This window comes from Anabrus simplex, chromosome 1 (assembly GCF_040414725.1).
Source record: "Anabrus simplex isolate iqAnaSimp1 chromosome 1, ASM4041472v1, whole genome shotgun sequence".
NCBI classification, from domain to species: domain Eukaryota; kingdom Metazoa; phylum Arthropoda; class Insecta; order Orthoptera; family Tettigoniidae; genus Anabrus; species Anabrus simplex.
In genome coordinates, this window is record NC_090265.1 from 1,490,208,658 (window position 1) to 1,490,235,694 (window position 27,037).

Consider the following 27,037-nt stretch of genomic DNA (forward strand, 5'->3'; position numbering starts at 1 on the left):
AATGTGAAGGCCTACAATATCGAAAGAGAGTAACATAGATCAACAATAACATTACAATGACCGTTGTTTGTTGTAATGTTCTTTGTCTCTTATGCTGACATTCAACTCCGATAGATGGGATTACTGCTGCATACCGAGTATAACAGCCTAACTGAATATTGGCGGGAAATAGCTGAGGAGTTAGATATATTTCTTCTTTAGCATGCCAATCCTCTGGTTCATACATTTTCTGATACTGCTGGTACGTAACACACTGGTTGATCATAGTATGCCAGCTATTCGATACCTACTCTGACGCGCTGTTTTGAATGAGCAGTGTGCGCACTTACGTCAGAGGCTCAGTTAGTAGTAGTAGTAGTAGTAGTAGTAGCAGGAGTAGTAGTATGAACTGGTCTGGAATTACAATTTAGCCCTATTCCAAATTATAGTACCACAATTCACTAAACAACTCAAAATTCAACCCTGAAAAGAGCCATTTCTCAGGAAAAGCTTCTTCATCTTCACTTTCATTAAATCTACATTAATTTAATTCCAAATTAGCAGTGAAGATTTGGTTTCTTCTCTGGCTTGGAGGAAAAATTGCCTCCACGTCAGATAGTTCTTTTCCCCGCCAGTGTAGTGAATTGAGATTTTCCGACTTTAGGGTACTCCCAGGAAACAGATAAGTAAACGGGCATAGTTTTTGCCCTGGGACTATCCACTATTTGAAACCCCCTCCCCCCGCCGAAAAAAGAATGAACATTGTCCACAGATCACGGATGTCTGTGTCTTGGTCATTCCAGCTCTGTAGCTTTGGACTGTTAGTTCGGCAGCATAGTACTGTTCGTTAAAAGTGAGAAAATGTGTAGTTTTTCATTTGATCGAGTATTTCATATGAAGGCATTGCTTTTAATCGCGCCATTCCTACTGACGTCATTGTAATGACCCATGTTCATTTCAGTTGGGAAACCACTGAGAGAGTCTTTCTGAAAATCTATAAAGGCAGGCGGAGAGTGAGTGTCTGCCATTATAATGAAAACTCCCCAACCTGATTGTGACTGGCCTACCATTACAATGAAAATTCCCTAACCCAGTCTTCATATGAGAAAAGCCGTTGGTGACTTACCCATCGTGCTTCTAGGACAACTTTAAGAGCTATGCAACTTAATACAATCTTGCTCACAACGTTTACACTACCTAACCTAGAATTCTGTATAAAATTTAGAATTCCGTAGCAAAGCACGGGTACATCAGCTAGTATATATATATAAATAAGAGTTTTGTCCGTACCCTGTATCAGTTGTGTTCAGTAAGAAGGAAATGCAATTTTTAATCTTCCGCCATCTATGTATGTGTGTATGTTTGAATGAACAAATGTATGCATTTATTGTGGCCTTTCACATGAAGCCCATTGTAACAATTAGATTGCGATGATAAGAAATTTGAACACCTGCCTCATTGAAAAGGAAGAGCAGGAATTCAAGACGCGAGTCGCCAAGCGAAATTTATTCATACATTACTTATTATGGATTGAAACCATACATAAATTATACTGGCAAGATAAATCCTCGTAACTCATATTATAGATTGTTAAAGCCATCAATCATCATCTTAGCCATATTATGGTCATCATCATCATCATCATCATCATCAATGACCCACTCCAGTCACCCGGATGTGGTTTTAGCCATATTATGGTACATGCAACTAATTTGGGACAACCAAAGAAAAAATCCAGAGTCTAGAGTAGACTCGGTTCCATCTACACACAATCATCACTCATCACTATGCTTCATGACTGATAAGACTTAAAAGACGTAATGTCGCCATTGCTGCTATTTGGCAAGAATATCAATATATGTTTTATGCATCCTCAAGAAATAAGCCAGTGTACTTATTTGTGAGTAATAATTACTTTGAGAACAATTTGGGACAGAGCTGCAAATGTTTTTAATGGTGGAAATAATTAAATTTGCTAACCAGGTAAATACAATTGTGGCATGGTTGCAAAAATAGGAATGTTAACTTTTCCAATTCTAAATAAGCCGAAGTAAATTATCACCATGAAGAAAGGAATTTTACATAATGCTGAGACTGTTCATGCATAATAGTGGTATACTGTGACGAGATTTGAAGAAGTGAATTTCAGTTACATGTGAAGTGCAAACTTGATTTGAGACTATTTTTCTCATCATGTATGAAATGAGTGGAAACAGTGCAGTGAAAATATTTGTATGATATCGCACAATAGTGATTGTTACACACTTTGTAAATACATTAGAAGTAAGATTATCATAGATGGTATTGTTTTGTATACGGTGGTTTTAATTAAGGAAAAACAAGGTTAGTATCTCGCTATGTTCAAAGTGTTAAATATGACACACATGATGTATCTCCATCTACTGTAGATGTACAGTACAGTACAGTACTGTACAGTATATAATCATTTCGTGTAGCTATTTCTAGCCGAGTGCAGCCCTCGTAAGGCAGATCCTCCGATGAGGGCGGGCGGCATCTGCCATGTGTAGGTAACTGCGTGTTATTGTGGTGGAGGATAGTGTTATGTGTGAGTTGCAGGGATGTTGGGGACAGCACAAACACCCAGCCCCTGGGCCACTGGAATTAACCAATGAAGGTTAAAATCCCCGACCCTGCCAGAAATTGAACCCGGGACCCTCTGAACTGAAGGCTAGTACGCTGACCATTCAGCCAACGAGTCGGACACTGTACAGTAGATGTATCACATCTACTGCAATGTGCCAATGATATGCAAGGATGACGTGTGCCACTAAACAGTAACGATGTGTGTGACTTCGGATGGCAGTATTTTTCGAGCGGACCATAAGGAAGTGGGCTGAAGAGTAATTTCATCACATGATCTACTAGACAATGCTAAGTACACTACTTCCTCTTTATTTAATCGTAGTTTAGCTGTGTTTGTAGGTTTTTCTTTTAATATTCCTCATGTTGTTGTAATGAACAATATCATAATATGCTTCAATTTATTTATAACAACACTGTGGATTTTATTTAGCACGTCATATAGTCGTGGAGAGTGAAGGAAGGAACCCTGGATGACCATGCCATAGGCCACGAGAACCCCGTATTGCACCAGAAGGAATGAATTCGAGTTGGAATTGAGCCACAAGCTGTGATTTCAATCATGTAGACCCCTACTATACAGCCAAACCCAAGCGCAGCCACCTGGAGGGGTGATGTTTAAACGAGGGGATGTACGGAACAATTGTCACAGGCTGATAAACCTCTCTTTCCATGGGCTGGAATCATATGAATTTCAATCAATTAATCCACCACTATGCTAAATTCCACAAACCTGACACCACACATAATTAAGATCAGAATTATCGAGGAGTCAATAATATTATTTACTTCTGCTGGATTGACAGAGGTGCATTTTTACAGCAGCGGCCATTGACATCCGAATGGCTGTTACAAGGAAAACGGTTTGTTAGACGGAGATTTCCCCTAAACCTAGCGTCCTCTTGAAGCTATAAATTCTGCCGCAAGAAAGGAAGTGCTCTCACTTGATTCTCATTCATTTACTCACGTGTCTCCGTTGGCTTATTCAGTTGATACTTACTTGACATTCATTCATCCATCGAGTCTCAGTCATGCACTCAATATCTCATTGTCTTATTATCCCACTGTTTTGAAACACCAAGTATGGTGTGGCCTAATTCGCGAGCATATTAGAGATATTTATTGGTGAAACTGTCGTCAGACTAATGTACAGTCAGGTATAAAATCTGAAGTATAATTTAATAAAACCACCTATTCAAAACTTTGAATAGGTGGTTAGGTGGTTTCATTAAATTATCCTTGAGATTTTATGCCTAACGTCATCTTCAATACGGAACAATAATGAGAGTTGTTACTTGTAATGTACAGTCGCTGTGAGTTAGCTCATAAGAACTAGTGACGATATAAAATATTACAAGTATTTTTTTAACGCGTATGCACATTATGGTAATAACGTGTGCGAGTCATTTAAGATATAACTGCTGTCAAGGACTGATTACAACCTGGCTGGTTCCCTTTAATTAGTCCCGCACATATGGGCCTAATTTCTGCGCAGAGGCTATAGTCAATAGTAGCCGAACACTAACGTTGTAGTCGTGTATACGATCACGCCAAGCAGAAAAGTAGATGTTCTGATGGAGCTCCACAGTTCCAGACTCGACCAGAATCAAGCAGACACCTACCATTAAGTATACAGGAGTCAAGCAGAAGACCTTTATCCCTGTGCTGTGTGCCATCATCATGGGCTAGGCATGCATGACATAGCAGTTATGTGATTCGTCGCTGATGGTGAAGTTGCTGCTAAGTTAAGTCCTTTTGTTCTATAAGCATGTGAAGTAATATTTTGATGCACTAGTTAGGTCACTCTTATACAAGTAAATTAATTGTTAAATGTAAGCCAGAGTGGCATTTGCTTTGCTCAGTTTAAGTAAAATTAAATACGTTCAGGGCTGTATGCATGTTAAGGCCCCGAGCTAAGTGTTGTATATAAATCAGATGGGAACAAGGGACAAAATAGGTTACATATAGGTGTATCCAAGAGTTATTAGTACTTTATTCCTGTATGAGTTGATTTTAGATAGAGTTGTTGGGCAGATTCTTCATAAATATCAAATGGGCTGTACACCACCAGCATCCCAATATTAAATGGACTAGAGTACAGACAGCATAATGTTAGGATGTTTCTATGTACAACGCATGAGTTTTCAGCTGTGAGAAATTGTTACGGGAGAGCTTTCAACAATAAGTAAGATTCAATTAGAATAAAATTTATTGTAGCCACCTATTCAATACAATTCACCATTTGTGGTGATTACATTCTAAGTGATTTGTATACACTATGTAGGTACATGTTTCGCCCTGTTTTTGGGCATCTTCAGCCTATTGTCAATCTTAAGGTCAAGACCCAGGTCTTGTCTGAGTTAAACATTTGAAACCAATATATACAAATATGGCCTTATACTAAGAATCTTCCTATTTTTTACAAATAGAAATGGGGGCCTTACTTTAGGTGATATATACAAAAATTATAAAAATGTGCAACTTCAATTAAAACAAAATTTGTTACAAAATACATTTAAAATTATCCAACAATTTGTAAACTGTGCAAAGCAACAAGTGGATCTCTTCATCATTGGATGAATCATTAGGTAGGTAGTTTGTAGAAAGTACGTTCGTCCAAAGTTCTTTTTTTCACCTATGCCATTTATTTGGCAGCAACAAAATAGGATCCATAGTTTGTTGTTGTTCTTACAAAGCTAGAAATATCCCATGAGGAAAGAAGCATAGTAGGTTGTTACTATTATAAGGAACTAAGCAATTTTTGTGGATTAAACTTTGTGTATGTTGGAGTACGTTATCCCGGTCACTCCATGCGGAGGACATTTCCTGGCGCCCTATATTTTATAATACGTTTTCATAAAACTTGTAGGTCTGTTGTAATGTAACTCGTAAGATTACGATCAAACTATCAATATGGATTAACTAAGCAGTTATCTGGGAGTCAAAACGAAGCAATGGCGAAACTTGTGATTATAGACTAACAAACTAATTTTTCCATTGATTTACTGCAACGATGACACTGAAGGTGAGGAAAACATACAGAACTAAAAATTTGTAAGTATTCTTTGTTTTCTGTTTTTGATACACAACTTAAAAGTTCATGCAGCTCATGATTCAAATATACTTAAGAGTCTGAAAAAAGGAAATCAGAGGCATTTACCACAGTCTACAGTAACAAATTGAAATAACCTATTAGATTTTTAAACAATGTATGCAGTTAGTAATCTTTTAATTCTTCAATGTCCTACAAGACCTTGTCCTGAATAAATGTCGCACTCATTTATATTTCTTAACTAGCTGATGTACCCGTGCTTTGCTACAGAATTCTAAGTGAAGTAGCGTCCACGTTGTGAATAAGATTTTATTACATCACGTAGCTGTTAGCGTTGCCAGAAAAACACGACAGGGAGTTGGCCATACGTCCTTTCTCATGTGAAAACTGGTTTAGGGAGTTTTCATTGTAACTGCAGGCCCCCTTGCCTACTGCTATTCACAATAGATTTGGGGAATTTTCATTATAATGGCAGACATTAACTCTCCACCTGCCTTTTTATATCCTTAGAAAGTCTGTCTATGTGATTTTCCCAAATCGTGAAGGATCTGTCAATGGACTGATGACGAACATGACTGCAATATTAATGGAATGAAGAGTTTACAATAATCTGTGTCTGCGTAAGTACACATTCAAAGGACAGGTCGGCAATGTCGGTGGCTGAGGTAAATGGAGAAAATAATCTGATTTGCAGCAAGAGGGAAGGTATGAATGTGGCTGGCCGGCTGTCTGTCTGTCTGTCTGTCTGTCTGTAAAAGGACAGTCTTCTTGGAAAGTAAATTATTAATCTACAAATGGGTGGAAATAGTGTAGTAAGTGAGAAATACGTTGTAGGTGGTATTCAATAACTTAAATATATTCGTTGTCTTAGTAGAAGGGACATCATTCTGTTGGAGAGCTTCGGTATAAATATTATTCTGTTCTCACCACATGATGCATGTATAAAAAGAGCTGACTCGAGAGCAAGCAATGTACAATTTGTTCATGGGAGAAACATCCTGAATTTCCAAGTTCTACCCCACCGGTAGTTAGCGTTTGGCTTTGCGACATTTATGTTCATGGCAAAGCAAACACTTATGGGAAACTGAAGTCTTCTAAAGTGGAGGGGATAATCGGTAGGAATTGGGGGAATATATGATATATATACAATCTGTCCCCTCTAGTACCTATTAAAATATCTGCCTCAATGATATTCCTGTGTAATGTTCTTACTTTCAGGTGAATACCGTTGCATAATTTCTGTGTGATTTGGTTCCTCTGTAACATTGCGGACATTCCTGTTTTTAAGGTAATTTCATGTGCTGGCCAACCACGTGCAGAAATAGAATTTAGGAACTTAAGTGGATAATGAACTGCATCATCGTGAACCAGTGTCACCAGTAATCATCAGATCATGTAATAGACCAGAGAAATGACCTGCTAAAAAAGGAAAGTTATGTGACTCGTCAGTTTCATCTCGCCAATAGCTGTTCTACTTCGGTAGCTAACTCCCTTAGCTTATGTTGTACGCAGCAGTAATGCCATGTATCAGAAATGAGTGTCAGCAGAAGAGACAATGCACATCGCAACAAACAGTAGCCAGTGTAATGTTATCGTTGATCAATTTTATGAGCTTTCAAATATTGTGGGCCTTCACATATAGTTTTCTGATTCTGATATCAGGGCATCTAATGTAAAGGGAGTCCTTCTTTCTCCTTTCATGACTCCCTGTTGTCTTATTCTTCAAACGATCATTCCTTCACGACTTCATTCTTATGTTGATAGTCATCTCACAATTTTCCTTGTTGATATGGGCTGATGACCATGCGACTTTTCACCTTACAACAATCACAACAGAAATTGCCACCATCACCAGTTAACCCTAGACAGGTGGCACTCCTTGATGCAGCATGGGAGGTGGCAAGGGAGACTTTCTGATCCGTATGATTGACCTTGCTCTAATACCGAAATTACTAAGGTTTTTAAATAACATATTGATATATCAGGGGAGAAGTGGAGGTAGCACTGGACAAGATGAAAAGGGAAAGTCCCAGGTTTAGATGAAGTAAGTACCGAGATGATGAAGGCAGCAGGAGAGGTAAGGAAACAGTGGCTTCATCGTGTGTTGAAAATAGTATGGAAGGAGAGGAAGACCCCTGAAGACTGGAAGAAGGGGATAATTATACCCATCTTCAAGAAGGGGAATAAGGAAGATTTTAAAAGCTATCGGGAAGTCACATTGATATGTCATTATGCAAAGGTGTTTGAGAATATTCTGGAGAATAGAATCAGAAAGAGGATGGAAGAAAACCAGATCAGGAAGGTCCACAGTAGACCTTATATTTGCAGTAAGATAACTACAAGAGAATCATTATGAGTGGGGTAAAGATCTACAGATTGCCTTCTTGGACTTTGAGAAAGCATACGATCATGTGTGCAGAAACAAGATATGGGAAGTCTTACAGGAAAAAGGTGTCGAGAAGCAGATAATAGTGTGGGAAATGTACCATGAGAGTATTGATGATGATGCTTGTTGTTTAAAGGGGCCTAACATCGAGGTCATCGGCCCCTAATGGTACGAAATGAAATGACAAACTAAAAGTTCAAAATCATCCACTGACAAAAATTAAACAAGGTCATGAAGAACGAATGGATGGACATGAATTTAAAAACAATCATTGAATCCGACTCAAAAAACTATCATAAATAATAGTATTAATGCCCAAGGGACCACTTCTAAAGCACAATCCTGAATCGAGGAGGCTTGATGTCTAAAGGGGTCCAAAATCCAGGTCAAAGGCCCCTCAGAATGGTACTTATCACTAGTAAAGTAGAACCATGGTATGTGTCATGTTGGGGTACTAATCAAAAGGAGCGAAATCTCACGGTGTTCCACATATGATGGTACTACTCACAAGTATTGTACGTCGTACAGGTAACGCTGACCTATGGTGTTTCTCACACAATGGCGCCACTCATAGCCAACGCAAACCGATGGGGTTCCTCACCTAGGTGTACTAATCACGGGCGCCGGTATTTCTGTGGTGTTCTTCACATGGTTGATAATAATCACAGGCAACGCAGACCCACGGTGTCGCTCATATAGTGGTACTAATCACAGGCAACGCCCAGACCCGTGGTGTTCTCACATGGGTACGAGTCACGGGTACTGGAAACCCACAGTCCACACCCACTGCTGCTGCGAAGCACAAACCTATTTCGTACCTAATATAGTGGTACTACGCACAAGTAAAGGCGACTCATGGCGTTCCCCGCGTGATGGTACTAATCAAAAGTAGTGTCATGGTTCTAAGACAATCATCCCTTGGTTGCCCCTTTTAGTTGCCTCTCACGACAGGCAGGGGATACCGTGGGTGTATTTTCCTGCTGTGTTCCCCACCCACAGGGGGTGGAGAGAGAGAGAAAAAAGAAGAAAAAGAATGGATCTGTCACTTCAAAAAATGAAGTTTCGGATGAAGAAAGGCAAGAGCGACGAAGGGCATGAAAATGAAAGACTCTCTAGGCCTCAAATGCTCTAATACTGTTGGGGTCGGAAAAAACAAGAGTTGACCAAGGGAGGTCGGACAGGATAGACGAAATTGAGGAGCCTGGCACAAGTAAGTGGAAGCAATGCCAAGACTCAGCTAAGGGCTTCGTGGTCACCAATCCACACTCCCAAGTTGAGAGCCCCTTGGGCCCCTTTCAGTCGCATCTTACAACAGTCACGGGATACCACGGGTGTATTCTACATGTGCGTCCCCCACCCGCAGGGGGTCATGAGAGTATTAGCTGTGTGAAAGTAGGAGGAGAGAGAACAGATTGGTTTGAGCAAAAAAAGGTGGATGCTCATCCTTGCAGTAATGGGGGACATACACTAATCATGCCATGTTTAGTTACCACTTGACAAAAATACAGTGAAACTTCGGAATGCAAGTAACTTGGTATACGAGTGTTTTGCAAGACGAGCAAACATGCCAGCTAAAAGAGCTACCATGACGTGTGCCTACGTTTTCCCCTCCCCTGTTCGTTTGTTGAATGGATGAATGAGGTCTTTGGTCCTGTAGGGAAGAAATATCTTTGAGAATATAATCTGCCGCTCAAATTCTTGATGGTTATGGACAATGCACCTGCTTATCCTCCAGGCCTTGAGTTCTTGAGGACGACTTACGGGAGGAATTCAAGTTTGTTAAGGTTAAGTTCTTTCCTCCCAACACTTCTCCAGCCTATGGATCAGCAAGTCTTTTCGAACTTCAATAGACTATACACCAAAGCACTATTTCATCGATGCTTCAAAGTGACCGAAGGAAGAAACTTTACCCTCCAAAAGTTTTGGAGAAATCATTTCCCCATCGTGAACTGCCTGAAGATCATCGATAAGCCTGGGATGGAGTCACCAAGAGAACTTTCACTTCATCTGGCGGAAAGCAGTGGCCTGACTGTGTTCTTGGACGTGCCTCTGAGGGGATTGTTGGTGACAATGAGCCGCCGATCGTCGATGAAATTGTGTCCTTAGGGAAGACTATGGGGTTGGAGGTGAAGAGCTGGTGGAAGAACATAGCCAGGAACCAACCACCAATGAACTGATGGACCTGCATTGCGAACAACAGGAGGAGGTTATGGAGATCTCATCCGGGGAAGAGGAGGAGGAAAAGTCAATGGAATCTCTCATTTCAGCTCAGATTCGGGAGAAGTGCAAAATGAGGGAAATGGTGCAAAATTTTGTAGTAAAACACCACCCGAATAAGGCTGTAGCAGTGCGAGAGATGAATCATTTCAATGACAATGCAATGTCACATTTTTGTGAAATCCTCAAAGAGGCAAAAGCAACAGTCATTGGATAGGTTCCTGGTTAAAGTTGCACGAAAATAAAACACTTGCAGTGAGCCAACAGATAGCAGTGATTCCGTTAGTGAAATTCGTGCTACACAGTAACTCTTCTCATGTCATCTCTAGTCTCCCTTACACCAACAATGATTCTATTGTAAGGAAAAGTGCACTTTCATTTGTTTTACATTATATTTTGTTTTGGAAATGGTATGCGAATAAATATTTTTGTGTTGTGGACAAATCATCCGCGTTTCAATTGTTTCTTATGTGAAAACTTGCTCTGTTATACAAGCACTTTGGATTACAAGCATGTTGCCGGAACGAATTATGCTCGCAATCCAAGGTTCCACTGTATGACTATTTCTTACATTATTTCAAGTAGGACATTCAAAATCAATATGATGATATATAACATCCTAACGTACTGTTTGATATAGTACAAATCAAAATTTAATTTAAATTAGCCACATTATTAATTAATAAAATTTGATAAAATTATTAACCGCATGATATGACAAAAAACATTATAACTCTTTAAATATGAGCTTAAAGGTTGTTTTCTTTCTTTTGAATAGAAACTTACAGAACATTATGGAGGATGGACTAAGATGAAATCTCTAAGTGCATTCAACTTAATTTGGCAGATTTTTTAAAAATATACATACAATTTTTACATTTTTATGACCTGTTTATATCATTATATTAAGACTAAATTTTGTCTCAGTTCCATTACTTTAGTTCATCCTCTCTAGAATCCCTATTTGACCAACTGTGCAAAGTTTCATTTAGATCAGACAAATGGTTCTTGTGATATCACGTTTCTTTTTTGAAAAAAAAAATTAGTTTTCAGGAAATCGCATGTAAAGTTGTCACACATATTTCTACTCACCGTTCACCTTAGAAGGCTCCACTGCCGTATGTTATACCCTCTGTCTGCATGTTCCTGGATTGTTCTTCCAGTCTGAGTTTTCGCCTAGTCCTTCTAGCCTCCAAAGTTGAGTTATGTACTTTTTTCAGCTGAATCTACACGTACCTTGTCAAACTTGCTCAAAGCTTCCACAGTATTCTTCCCAACTTTGATTCCCAATGTCTTCAGTACTTGTAGAATACTGCTAGCTCCATCATTAAAATGGCCACTGCACTGTAGGTTGCTATTTGAACAATTTTATTACCATTGCATGATATTTTGGGACAAATGGATCAAACTTTACAGTTGAATGACTCATTTCATTTTGGTTTCTCCTTTTTAGACATTTTCTCAGTAACTCTGTTTTGCCAACCCAGTTAATTTCACATTTCCATGACAAAATTTACAACACAAATGTTCGCTTATATTATCCACTAAGGAAGAAACACCTATAATCCTATATGACACATTGCAACGTTTCCTTTCTTAGACATGATGATCACAATTCACAACACAATGTAATATAAGCACGTGGAAAGTTTCAAAACAAACTGCTACTACCGCCAAGGAGTACACAACTCACTCAACGCATGGCCTACGTATATACTAACCATGCAGCCAGTAATATAAGAAATTCACGCAAAGAGAAACCACACAATCGTCTGGCGCTGCACATTTGCATCCACTGCTACGTAGCCACGCCCATCACATGTGCAAGCTGTCACTAAAATGCAAATATCTCTAAAACTATGAGGAATTTTTACATAAAACTTTGTATCTGTGTTTAGAAAGCCTCAACCTTTCATATGAGAATCATTTTCAGAAATGACATTTTTTTAGTATAATCTACTGTATGACCCCCCTTAATGGCAAAAGTGGCAAGGAAAATTGCAGAAGGAAAAATTAATGTGATGCTGTTTGCAGATCACCTGTTAGTCTGAGGAGAAAAGGAAGAGGATATCTAGTAATAGTTAAGATGCATGAGAAGATGAGGTGGAGCAATATGGAATGAAATTTAATGTCAAAAAGTACAAGGTAGTGATCATAACTAGAAAGGAGGAGAGACCTACGAGAGGGGAACAGCTTAGGAAGGCAGATTGTATCAAGTACCTGGGAAGTATCATAGAATAAAGTGGAGGAAATGATAAGGAAATAATCGAGCGTGGAAAACAAGCCAGGAGAGTTCCTGAAAAGTATCAGAAGCCTCGTTTGGAGCAAGGAAGTCCCTCAGAGAAGCAAAAGAGTGATATACAGGATGTGCTAGGTACCTATTCTGACATATGCAGTAGAAACTTGGGCAATGAGACAGAGAGCTATGACTAGGATACAAGCAAGTGAAATGAAATTTCTTGAGAAGCTGGATAGGAGTGACAAGACTGGATAAGATGAGAAGGTTAGAGATATAGTAAAAGAAGAGCCACTACAGAACATGATAGAGGCATTTAGACTTAGATGGTATGGACACAGAAAGAGAATGATAGGGGAAAGGATACCCGGGAGGATGCACAAAATGGAGATAACAGGAAAATGACCAAGAGACAGGTGGATAAAAGGAGTGGAAGAGTGTGTACAGAGAAGAGGAAAGGACTGGGCAAGAGTGAAGAGGGGAAAGTGGTGCAAAGACAAGAAGAGATGGAGAGGCTGACCTGATCAACAGCTGGAAACTGCAGATGATAATGATGATGATGATGGTGATGATCCAATGCTAATGAGCTTCACAGCATATGAATATAGTAAAAGTAAAAACTTTTTGTGCACACGAATAACCTTTATTGAACACCTTTAACTTGCTGAATTCAGCTGACAGGCTTAGACTTAATGCTATTCCTGCAATATATCCCTGAGTGGGAAGGGGTGGGGAAAATTACACTACTGAAATTATCCTCTTCATGACAATCCATATTGAATGAAGAACGAAAATCTGAAACCTGTTTTCCAGCCACTGACCGGGTCAGGGATGGAATGAATGAAGGCCCCATCTTGCAGCGAGGATAGGAATTGTTAGCTGTTCCTCTATGAAGTGTTACTTGGATGCTTTATAGACTAATGTTATCGGTGTTTCATTGTTCTGCCATGGGATTGTTACTGTGTATTGCACTTTCAGTCTGATGTTAGCTGGATCCACTTGTTCCGGTTGTGTCTGAAAGGACCATTAATCATTTGCAAACTTTTCAGGAACTGTACAAAGTTATTATTCTTTCTATTTGTGGTAAATAATGTCTGGGTTTTAAAAGTTTGTTTGTTGGTGTCGTGTTTCTAACTGGACAGTCTTCGAAGATACGGCGCAGGCGACAACTATTCCGTCAATAAATGATGTACTTGCCGCTCTAGTCGTGTTGGATTCCATTATAAGTGCAAGTGATGCTGATGATGCTACAATTAAGGCTACAGCCCATACGGCGCAGCTTGTAGCTAGTGTTTATAAATAATAATAAAAAGATGAAGCAACCTCTCATACATTCTTTCATTAAACACATTAAGCCTAATGTGTAACCAAAAAAACCTACTGGACCAAGTCTTGTTGGCTCCCTTGTGCATGTGCTTTATACTGTCGTGGGTATATAGTAAATTACTCTTTGTCTTTGAATCGTGTTTCGTTTTTCCCAGGTGTGAGGTTACATTTGACACTGTATGGCGTTTTAAAAGAGCATTATTTAAATGCACTTTGTTGGATACATTTCTGAAATATAATTTTTTCCACAGTATTTGAAAGGTTTAACTGTGAATCAAGGTGATTGCATGCATTAAAGGATCTTGGAATATTTTGTGATGCAGCAAGGGTTGGCATTTCTGAATCTTGAGTTGGCGGTGGTTAATTCTAAATCACGTAATTCGAAGTCCGATTTTAGCGTCCAAACGACTCTGAATTAACGAGGCTTTACTGTAATAGGATGTTGGACCATCCTTTGCTTTGTTTACAATAGTTAACCTCCCAGGTAAACTATCCACTAACTTCTGGTAAAATGCTGGTGGAATTTGTTTCCATGCTGACATGGAACAAGGCCTATTCCAAGCCATTAGCACAGTGTGAGAAATAAATTATTGTCTAAAATGTTGCAATAATGGCACTGCCTCATTGCCCGAGACCAAATCAGAGAAAGCAGCTCCAGGACATTACACTACTGCCAACAAACTTGACTGTAGACACAACACACTCTGGTAAATGCCATTCACCAGGCATCCACAGGTTCATTTCCATCTGAATGTCAGAGCCTGTACCGTAATTACTCACCTCTTTCACTTCTCCACAGTCATTGGACTGTGTTGATAATGATGATGATGATGATGATGATGATAATGATGATGATACATGTTGTTTAAAGGGGCATAACATCCAGGTCATCGGCCCCTAATGGTAATAAATGAGACAAAATGTAATGACAACTGAAAAGTCCAAAATCATCCACTGACCAGAATTCAAAACATGATAACGAAGAATGAATGAGTGAATATGAATTTAAAACAATCAGTACGTCCGACGTGCAATGCCCCACATTCCCAGAAACTAGTGTAAGACAATAATATTACTGGGCAAGGGACTGCTTCTAAAGCATAATGCTGAATCTATGATGCTTGTTATCTAACGGGGTCCAAAATTCAGGTCATTGGCCCCTCATACTAGTAATTATCACTACTAAAGTAGAACCATGGTATTTGTCATATTGCGGTACTAATCAAAAGTAGCATAGACTTGGGGTATTCCACACATTATAGTACTACTCACAGGTAATGTAATGATCTGTGGTGTTTCTCTCATTGCGGTGCCATTTACAGGCAACACAAACCTACGGAATACCTCACATAAGTGTACTAATCACAGGGACTCGTACTATCCCATGGTGTTCTTCACATAGTGTGTACTAGGCTTAATCACTAATCATAGACAACACAGACGCACGGTGTCGCTCATATAGTGGTATTAATTACAGGCAACGCCCAGACCCGTGGTGTTTCTCACATAATGGTACTAATTACAGGCAACGTAAGCCCGTGGTGTTCCGCATGTAGTGGTACTAATCACAAACCTATTGTGTACCTAACATAGTGGTACTACTCGCAAGTAAAGGCGACCCACGGTGTTTCCCGCATTATGGTACTAATTACAAGTAGTCTCATGGTTCTAATTCGATCATCCCTTGGTCGCCCCTTTTTAGACACCTCTTACGACAGCCAGGGGATACCGTGGGTGTATTCTTCATCTGTGTCCCCCACCAACAGGGGATTGTGTGTTTGATCCGCGAGAGCTATTTCATTTAGCTCAAGTCTGCCGATGAGCCGGTTAGGACCCCACTATCCGCCACCTGGGGCGCGCCGCGTGGGAGTATCAGCTCTCCCCTTGCTACGCCAGCAAAGTAGGTTTGTCGGAACTGTGTTATTTGCACCACTCTAAACATTAGGAATTGGTGTGTATGATAAGTGGCTTCTTGGCAGCAGCATTACAACGAAAACCAAATGTTATCATCTTCTGATGAGTAGTCCAATCACCGACCTCTGTACCTGAGCTGTGATGAAAGTCTCTGCAACAGTTGACAAGGCCGACTGGTACAGAGCACAATACACTTCAGATTTCAACAGTCCACATCATTTTGTTTCCAGGGACTACAAGAGTAATTAGTTTAGTTTAGTTTACTAATGTTTCCACTTGACAATGCCATCACTAACAGTGGACCAGGACACCTTTAACTACAGTGGAACCTCAATTCTCCGTTTTTGGAGGGACCAACGGGAAAAAAAAAAAAGTACAACACGGGAAAACGGAAAATCCGGGAATGAATGAACCATGAACAATATGGCTAAACATCACAAAAAAGAAATATGTATACTTAAAATCTTACAAACACCCCTAAACCAAACCAAACTACAGCCCCAATGGGCCTTCCGCCTACCAAGCGACTGCTGCTCGGTCCAAACACCTGCAGATTACGAGGTGACGCATGGTCAGTGTGACGAATCCACTCGAACGTTATTCCTGGCTCTCTAGACCGGGGTCACCACCTCACCATTAAATAGCGCCTCACTTAAAGATAATCGTAGAATGAGTGAACCTGGAACCAGCCCTCATATCCTGACCTGGCCGGAAATCGAACCTGCGTCCTCCGGGTGAGAGGCAGGCAAGTTCGACCGCGGGGCCGGCTCAAAACATTAATTACCGGTACGCGAGTTAAAAGTCTCGAAACTTTACATTCTGTTTTACCGGCGAAACTTTGTCGGTTTCCTCTGAAAACTTCTTTCAGTTCAGCAACTTTGATCGGTCAAGCTGTTCGAAAACCTAAATAATATCAAGCCAAACAATCGACCACAAGTATTATTTTTAATTCAATCTAATAAAATAAAGCACATTGGATACAAAAGCGCCCAACATGATGGCGAAATCCCTTTTTCTTTAAATCTTCCACTGTAATTTGGTCACTGGTATACTGTTCGTAGTCAGTTTGTGGTAATCTTGTACAGCGCATATTAGGCCTACGGCCTAAATCGACTTTTAAAGGTTATGTTGAACTCGAGAATATTGTTTCGAATGTAAGTATCGATTCTCAAGTTTTCGAATGCGTTATATTCAATTATGTCTGTCACTAATTACGATTAAATTAGAAAGAGAAAAAATATCATCAAAACTTCCGAATTTACGGTTATTCACGACCTTGAGCTCAGCTGGAAAACACGCTCGCTGTCCTGGTTGGTACGAGTGCGAAATGATGCAAAGGTTTTTACATGTAACATGCGCAAATAAAATGACTGCGGTTTTAACATTTTAACACAATAACGTGAAATTCCTAATCTTACATTAGGACCAAAACAGTAATAGGCAATCCCCAAACCTCCCATGGCTTTATGTATGTAAGGTGCAACATCTGGTCTGGTCTCGATAACGTAATTGTATACGATAATAAATTTGTGCTACTTAAAAAGGAGCAGTATAGATTCCTGCCTGAAAGCTCAGTGACTATACAGTGCCCTGAGGGAAGTGCCAAAAACCCGTTCGGCGATTCACTTGGAAAAAGCAACAAAAACAAAAAAAAACAAAAAAAAGGAAAAAAGAAAAAACCATCTAACCCTGGACATAATGCAGACGCTTTGAAAGTACGAATATTTGATGAAACTCGTTCTGTCTTCAAGTAGAGCTGTCAAAATGCGCTCTGTCTCCTTCCAATTGTTGTGGACACTCTCTGCTTTGTGATTTCGATTCTCTAAACAATTAAACGTGAGGAACTTCATCTTATTTGCCCGTATTAAACTGAGATCACAATAAAAATAAAAATATTTAAGGTTCCACCTTGTTCAATACAAATACACTGTTGTTAGATGACTTTTTACAACATATTTTTTTTATTGCAGTACTAGTTTCGGCGCTCTATTAAGGCACCATCATCAGTTGCGCAATAAGTAGAGTTATGTTGTAAAAAGTCATCTAACAACAGTGTATTTGTATTGAACAAGGTGGAACCTTAAAGATTTTTATTCTCTAAACAATACCACCCAAATGCGATGCTAAGATGGTCCCTTATGCAAGTTCACCGCCGATCGCTTTTCCGCTTCCTCAAATTACCGCAATGACTGGACCGTAACTACAAGGTCCACAAGTATGCCGTAGCCATCCTTTCGTGAGACACAGTTTCTTGAAAAACACGTGATCGAGGATTTAGCGTTGATGGGACTGAAATTTCTGAACAGTTAGTATGGGAAATCGTTTCTTCGAGGAACGGATAATGCGGGATTTTTACAATGTGGTTTAATTAGGATGCTCGCGGGACCACGTAATTTGAATGGATTATACGGGAAAACGTAGTTTCCGGGAACATATAATCGAGGTTCTACTGTACTGAGAAATCTTTCTGATGAGATGCCAAAATTATGAGGCCCTACAATCATGCTTGTACAGCTAACCACTCTACAACATCAAGTGCTGGGGTTATGGATAGTTGAAGCCTTACCTTCCACTCCTTGAAGGGCCTTCATGGCCTGTATGGAGAGGACTTTGCAATCATGCTCCTTTCAACATAAAGTAACTATCCCTGTTGACTCACTCTGACAGCAAACACGTTAATGATGCTCAAGCGTTTGTGCCTTTACATACATAGTGATAGTCACATCTCATTGTCATACTGGGAAAGTGCACTTGGAGCAAATAGTCTGCTGACTTTTGGCTACATAGTGTATGTACATTACATTGCATTACGAGCAATACCTTATAAAATCTATTTTCTTTAAAACGAAACAGAATTGTAAAGACACCAAAAAAAAATAAAAAATGTACATACCCTGAAATATGTTTCACGGCTTACATCAGCACAGAGATTGCAGAAACCAGATACATCTATGAAGACTACATCAAAGTACTTGTGAAACTCCTCTAAAGATGGCTCTGATATTTTTGTAGCAAGAGTTACACCTGTTTTGGTCCAATCACTCTGAGCTAAAAAGAGAAGATGAAAGCATTTTATAACAATCAGAATGTGTGTAAATTTAATTTCAAGCAAAACACGAAAACTTACCCAAAGTACTCCACACAATTCTGACCACCTGGTAACTGCTCATAGAACCATTGAGTTGTTTTGTGTGGAATAGATATGCCACATACATTGATATTATGAATCCACTAAAGCATCCATAGCCCTGAAAGAATTTTATACATTCAATGAAATTCCAGTCTAAATATCAAATAAAATGACAAAAACAGTACTAAATCTAACATACTTTACAGACATATTTTTTAACTACAACACAGCTCTTAAGAGAATCACATTATTACTTAAAACGCACAGAGACAAAAACGAATAAGGAAAAATATTATGAACTCTTCAAGATGAATATACAGGATGTAGGAAAATACCATCCAATAATAAAACGCTGTGATAAAAAGAATGAGGACAATTAAAATGAAGAAAGGAATCAACCCTCTGAATTGCACTTTCCAGTCAATTTCCAAGCCAAGTTACGTAATGTCATTTCAGACAAGGTCTGCAGTCCACATGCCTTCAAAGAAGTCTCCCTGACATCTAAAATCACAGTTATGCTGAATAAACCACCTTTTCAATGCCTAGTGACCATGAAACATCAAGATCTGGCAAAAACCAGATGAGTACAATTTATGAACTTCATGGTATAAATCCGTATTGATACAGTTAAAACTAAGAAACAATGTTAGGTTTGTTTCTTAGTTTTTAAAACCAGATGATGAATTCTTCCACGTACACAATACTCCGCTCACTCATACCAAAGTTCAAAAGTTAAAAATTCAAACGAAGATCAGGCAGAACAGCCATGGCGACTCCCATCTGATACATTATGCTTGCAAAATTACATTACCTTACTTTCCCCAGTTGAAGTGGATGAAAATTACAAGTTGTAGGGTTGTTCCTATCCTCATTTCAATTGTACTTATCCCCTTTGTCACCATCAGTGGTTACTGGACAGCTTTTCTTCTATACACATACATACACCATTTTCTCGGTCCTACATTCAGTAACTTGCTGGTCAGAAGTGAAATGAATATCAACACAATAAATCCAGATATCACTTTAAAATTATTATCATAATGTTATAGCCCTGGTACCACTTATAAGTAGGAGTAAAGCAGAAACACAGAAATCCTTTCAACAGACATTCTACAGAGACACAAACCACACTGGGCAATATATTTTACCAGTAAAACAGGTAACGCACATTTGAAGTTTTACGTGACTATTAGCCTTCAGTCATGAGTAGAGGTGTGATATAAGCCTAGCATTAATTATTTTCTATTTTTAGCAAAAATTATATCTAAAGAGCATTTTATAGCATTAATTATTCGAAGAAGTAATATTATTTAGCCATAACCTGTTTTGCTATTTTATTATGCCTATTTGAGAGGTCTAAGTGAAATTAAATATTACGCCTACATAAATGCATAATGAAGTGCTGAGGGGGAAAATGATGAGAGTCAGAAAGGATTAGTTTTTCAGTAGAATGATTTTAAAGTTCAAAACATTCTGTTCTGAAACAACCATTAAAGTAAATGTAAATGAACAATAAAAGTACTTGACAACACTATTCTAAAATAATATTTCAATTTACTTAACATTTCAAAATGTTATAAAATTTTAAATAGACAATACAAATTGCCAGAGAGATAAACTATGAGAGTCAGTAGACAAGTTTTACACAAACTATCAAACAAGATGTCATTTCACTAAAGTTTTTCAAACATTATTCTCATTTCAATATCAATTTTAAAGTTCAGTAGAGTCTTAAAATGAGTCATTAGTTGAGTCAGAAATATTTCAATCAATCAATCAATCAATCAATCAATCAATCAATCAATCAATCAATCAATCAATCAATCAATCAATCAATCCTTCAGATGTCGTAGTAAAGTTTTCATCAAGTTGAGATTTTCGGTTGGCTTCGCTCTAAGTTTGCCATGCTTCTATGTAAAATTCTTTCAAGAATAAAATTTACTTGTATGCTTCTATGTTTCGTACTGCACTTTGGCTGGAAACAAAAAACAAAAAATTAAGCATTAGCCTACTTTTAGCTGTGCAGCCTAGCAAAAAGTTAATAGTTTAAAATAAAACTAAAAGCACTGGATTAGTACTGCACAAGAATATTATGTATAACACAAAGCTACAAATTATTGTTCTAGAGGTTAGATTAAGTCACAATAGTTTTTGTTTTTTGTTTTGCTAGGGGCTTTACGTCCCACAGACACAGGTAGGTCTTATGGTGATGATGGGATAGGAAAGGCCGAGGAGTTGGAAGGAAGCGGCTGTGGCCTTAATTAAGGTACAGCCCCAGCATTTGCCTGGTGTGAAAATGGGAAATCATGGAAAACCATCTTCAGGGCTGCCGACAGTGGGATTCAAACCCATTATCTCCCGGACGCAAATCGCGCGCCTCTACGCGCACGGCCAACTCGCACGGTACACAATAGTTTAGACTACGTTTGGTTAGGTTGACAATAAATTTACCAAAAATTTTCATCACTTTCATCATCATTGTCAACAGGAACATTGGTACCAGCTGTTATATTGCTGTCATAGAAGTATTGCGCTTCGGTAGAAATAAACTTCTTAGCTGCTGTAAATCCTCGGACGTGACACCGGATAGAGGTAAGCGGCTTCTATACAGATCTTCAGGTCGAATATTAAGGGCTGGTGTCATTTCAATCGGTTTGTGGGGAGGTTTGGATGGTTTCCTTCCTTTAGGTTTTTTGTTTGGATCATGTTTTGCTTCAATGAAGTTAATTTTTGCAAATGCCCCATTGTACGAATCTCTAACTGAGATGAACTGAAGCTCATCCTTGTTTACACGCATTTCCCTAACAGGTCTGGATTTGAAAGGGCACTTATTTTCAAAGTTAAGCTTGTTAAAAAAATTTGTAAACCCTTTAAAAATGTTTTCATTGCATTTTACAACCTCAAAGGGGCTTGGTTTGGGTCTAGCACTCACAATCACAGTATCCCAAACATCAGGCACTTCAACATAGGACTTTTGGTTTATTAATTCCATATCACGGTCACACTCCATGTAGGAGTGTCCGCAGATAGGAAAAATCATTCTTATTGAAGCTAATGATTTCCAAACATGCACTGCATAGCAGCAAGCATACCTAAACACAGTGAAGTTTTAATTTTGGCCTGCACAGGAGTCACAGAAAATTGCCAAATCTCTCACTTCAGGTTTCAAAATGTTCGTAATAAAGTGCTCCTTTTTTGCCTTGGGTCCCATCATGCATAAGTGTCAAAAACACTTTGCTAGTACTCAGAACATGGATGTTGGAAAGATAGTGAGACATATAAATTATAAACAAAAGTTTTCCCTCTATTCAATACATAGCTTTATTTATACTGCGTATATTTACATTACATGGGACTAGTTTCAACCCTACTTGGGGTCATCATCAGCCATATTTAAACATTAAACAATACACAATATTTGACGAAATCCTAAAACATGTTTCTAATGAGCAGCAAGAACAGTATGAAACAAATATGTAATTAACACCATGATATGTGGTTCAATTAGGCAAAATGCTATGGTGCTAAAAATGTTGTATACGAAAGTGAAATATTATGAGTGACAATAGGTGAGCAATATATAATACATGTACACAAATACATTTAAAAAGTCTGGGTATAGAAGTACAAATGAGATGCTCAACCACACATCATAGTGTTAATTACATATTTGTTTCATACTGTTCTTACTGCTCATTAGAAACATGTTTTAGGATTTTGTCAAATATTGTGTATTGTATGGCTGATGATGACCCAGAGTAGGGTTGAAACTAGTCCCATGTAATGTAAATACATGCAGTGTAAATAAAACTATGTATTGAATGGGTGGAAAACTTTTGTGTTTATAATTTATATGTAATCTCAGTTCAATACGGACCAACAACATGAAATTCATAACCCTTGAAGATAGTAAGACAGTTGCCTTCTATAGTGAACATCATTCATTGATATGGGTTTTTTTTTGTTTTTGTTTTTTTGTTTTCTGCGTCACACCGACACAGATAGGTCTTATGGCGACGATGGGACAGGGAAGGGATAGGAGTGGGAAGGAAGCGGCCATGGCCTTGATTAAGGTACAGCCCCAGCATTTGCCTGGTGTGAAAATGAGAAACCACGGAAAACCATATTCAGGGCTGCCGACAGTGGGGTTCGAACCTACAATCTCCCGAATACTGGATACTGGCCGCACTTAAGCAACTGCAGCTATCTATCGAGCTCGGTCGTTGATATGTTAGGGGCATGTAAGTTTTATTGAAAGTCCATACATATTGCCTCTATACTTTCAGATTTTTGGGAAGCCTTTCTTGCTGACCTTTTACATTCATAAAATGCTCCAGCTTTCTTTAAGTGAAGTTCATGGGTAATTTTGATTTGTTTCATTTCATCTTGCACAGTTTTAGTGTCTTCTTCTTCTTCTTTTGCATTGTCAATTTTCACTTGGAGGTCTCATTCCTTTACTCTAAATTCGTCACATGTACTGCAGAAGTCAGTACGAGGTTACCCAAAACCAATGTTACACTGTGTATTAAAAATCGATCTATACGTGTCATAAGATGTCATAGGATGGTCACGATATTTTTCAGAGTACATGGCATGTAACTTTTTTATGTCAAGTGTGTCTGGCAGATATACTTTCTTAGAATGGCAAAGACTATAGTTTCACGACCTTTCAGAGAGGAAATATGCTCATGTATTTTGCCTTTGGTCTCGTCTGTTACTTTATTAGGCCTATTATCATGAGAGCCACATGCATCTTTTGTAATGTGCCCTTCAGTTACCAACATTAATTGCAGGGTTTGGACATGCCTTGGCGTAATCCCATGAAGTGACAAAAATGCCTTGTAACATACAGGCACTTCATAACAGACCCATCTTTCATGCATCTTACTCTGTAACTGTAGGAATAGGAATGATTTAAGGGCTCATCTTTACGAGGCCATCTCTGCTTTACCAATGATGTTGTAATGAGGCCTCCGAGATATAAGTTTTGTTAGTTGTAGTCTCCAATGCTGTTAAAGTTGTTAATAATAAACGTCCTACAACTTGCGTCAACTACATCAAAACACTTTAACCTAGAACAGCTACAGTTTGGTCATAGTTCATGGCTTTGTGCTAGCAACTTCGTCTTTACATCAGTCATCCTTCCTAATTTAAGTTTCTTCTAAGGGTTGCAACAAGTTTCTTCAACACTAGATTCAATTTTTAAAAACATTTAAGACTAATCCTAAGTTCTATTAAGTCATAATGATAAGTAAAACACACTGAGAAAAGACAACTCACTCAATGAAGACAACCTCAAAACAAAACACTAACACATAAACAACAAAACAGCCAGGAATTATGGGAGCAGCTGCCTGACCCTGATCAGTCTTGACACCTGGCAGCTTGACTCTCACCAATTTTCCCCCTTGTGGCAAATTTCTATCGGCTCATATCTATTGACTGCCATCAGTTTTCCTCATGCTAGTATTGTAGGAAGGTAAAGCATTACCATAGCAACCTACTGGCACTAATAACTCAATGTCTTTCATTTTAATGACTCTCATCGTGTCGTCCCCCCCCCCCCCCCCCGGCTCTTCATATACAAAACCTAATCTAATACAATGTTCAGTTCAATAACTAAAACTGTAATAGTTTCAATAATGTTGCCAAGAAAGACAATAGAAACTAATAAAAATAAAAAGATATTTGATTACTTCTGGAGAAAAAAGACCACTACAGCATGGATTAAGGAAACGAAGAAGGATATGGAAAGGTTAAGCATCTTGGAAGACCAACCGTTAGAAAGGAATACGTTTAGGAACACACTGAAGAATTTGGAAGGTGTTCAAGCCGCAGGAAGAATAAGGAAGACCGGAAGAGCCTGGACAGATGAACAAGGGAAGCAGGCCAGCGAACGCATGAAGGAGTATTGGACACAGAGAAAACTCCACACGAAGAGAAAGAAATGAAGTTGTAGCGGGATCCTTAGTGGTCCATTCGCTTGTAAAAAAAAAAAAAAAAAAAAAAAAAAAAAATCATAACATTATGAAAAAAGAGTGTAATTTATAGCCACAAATGCTTGGATTTTTGTTCACAGATTTGAATTAAAGGATAACACTGCATAAGCTTCAACAGTTTCTTCCTTCATTGCTTACCAGTAAAACATTGAAACCAAACGAATTTCCACGTTTACATTTAATAAAGACCTCTGATTCTTGTAACATAATAAACTATAACTGAAATATTACAAATTACAAACAACATGCACCTTTGTCTCTCTGAGGGACAACCACCATGTACTCTGTAGCAGGTGAAATTAAAGATCACTACTGTGCAAGCGCAGTTGAAAGTACATCAGCTGACTTCACGATTAAGCTCCCAGCTATGTCATATGAAAACAATGAAACAAAGTCTGAAATCACATATTCCAATAAAACAAATGTTGATTCCCATAGGGAATTTAATATAATATAATATAATATAATATAATAAAATATAATATAATATAATATAATATAATATAATATAATATAATATAATATAATATAATATAATATAATAATAATAATAAAGACATCCGGAAGATTACTGGGATCAATTGGCAGAACATCGCTCAAGACCGTCCCAGATGGAGAGACCTCATGAAAACCTACCTTGCTTTGGACTTAAAGAGGCCACATCGTAAAAACGATTGAATATGGCTGATAGTGATATATTATATATATATTATATATGTACTTTCAACTGCGCTTGCACAGTAGTGATCTTTAATTTCACCTGCTACAGAGTACATGGTGGTTGTCCCTCAGAGAGACAAAGGTGCATGTTGTTTGTAATTTGTAATATTTCAGTTATAGTTTATTATATATATATTATATATATATATTAATATATTATATTATATTATTATTATTATTATTATTATTATTATTATTATTATATATATTATATATATTAATATAATATAATATAATATAATATAATATAATATAATATAATATAATATAATATAATATAATATAATATAATATAATATAATATAATATAATATGTCAAATAACGGACCATTATATTGGTATCACATATTCCAATGCAAATAATTTCACAAAGGGCTGTTTCTGGGTCATAGCCACAAGTTTTTATGTAGAATATGTACCGTGTGATCAGTTTTATTGAAATAAGGTATCTAGTCAGTATGGATTCAACATTTTTCCACAGCTTAGGCACTAGATGTGCTCGACTGTAGCTCCAGTAATGTGGTACTCTCTTCATGATGCATGTGCACCTAAGACTCTCATGATAAGCCTTTAGATGCAAAATATTGATCTTGGACTTTTTGAAATTCTGACAAGTCATTCTATCTCCTCAAATGCATTTTCAAAAACTCTGAAGCCATATTTTATTGTTCCTTTGTTGCAGCATTTTCTGAAGGAAGGAATTCTTTGCATCACAATATTCTGTAATCTTTGTTTTTAAGCTATATAAGTGCAGAACTAGAGACGAATCAAATGACACCTCACACGACATGCTACGATGCCTAAGTCAAGGGCTACATTAATTCTTAGCCAAACAGCATGGCGATTTTTAAGTACCACAAGATGGTGGTGCTACTGATCACCTGTATGTCGTACTAAGGTCAGATGCTTGTTGCTGGGTACACTGGATCTTTCTCCTTAAAATGAGTTACTGATCACAGTCGTTGCAAGTGTTGTACTGAGGTTAGTTTGATTTTAAAACTTCACAAGCCCACTATCACAACGTTCACCAGCCCAAGTATGCTTCCGAAACTTAGATGTATTCTTTGTCAAAATGTTATGCATTCTTCTAAATTACTCTTATTTTGCTGAAAATACAGTTCATCACTGTAATATCCATTTATAGCATTAATTTGCAATAATGGAACCAGCAATTATGACAAGATGTAAAGAAACATTTTTAAAAAAGCACAAAAATCATGCTTTTTATTTTATCGTGTTTATCATAGTTGTGATATTTTCGTGCCTTTTGTCATGAGCCATAAACCACTGGGAATATAAACTATAATCCCTTGCACCGACTGTAAATGAAGCTACAGCCACCTTAGCAAGAATTTGATGACACAGCCTCTAGGGTATCATGTTACAAGAATGAAGTAGCTGACGAGAATTTTGAAAAGCAACAATAACGCTTGAAGTGCTTTCAAAGTTAATTCTCTACAGAAATTACTTCAATAAA

General features: G+C 38.1%; 1 protein-coding gene across 2 annotated transcripts in view; it reads right to left on the reverse strand.

Moving 5' to 3' along the window:
- The window catches only part of Mat89Ba (nucleolar protein 6 Mat89Ba), a 332,508-nt gene that overhangs the window by 162,532 nt on the left and 142,939 nt on the right, over positions 1–27,037 (reverse strand). For both annotated transcript variants that reach the window (XM_067137975.2, XM_067137976.2), the window contains 2 exons: positions 18,839–18,959; positions 18,605–18,759 (listed from right to left, as the gene is read on the reverse strand). In XM_067137975.2, coding sequence (XP_066994076.2) covers positions 18,605–18,759; positions 18,839–18,959 — 276 coding nt within the window. The remainder of the gene's footprint in view (positions 1–18,604; positions 18,760–18,838; positions 18,960–27,037) is intronic.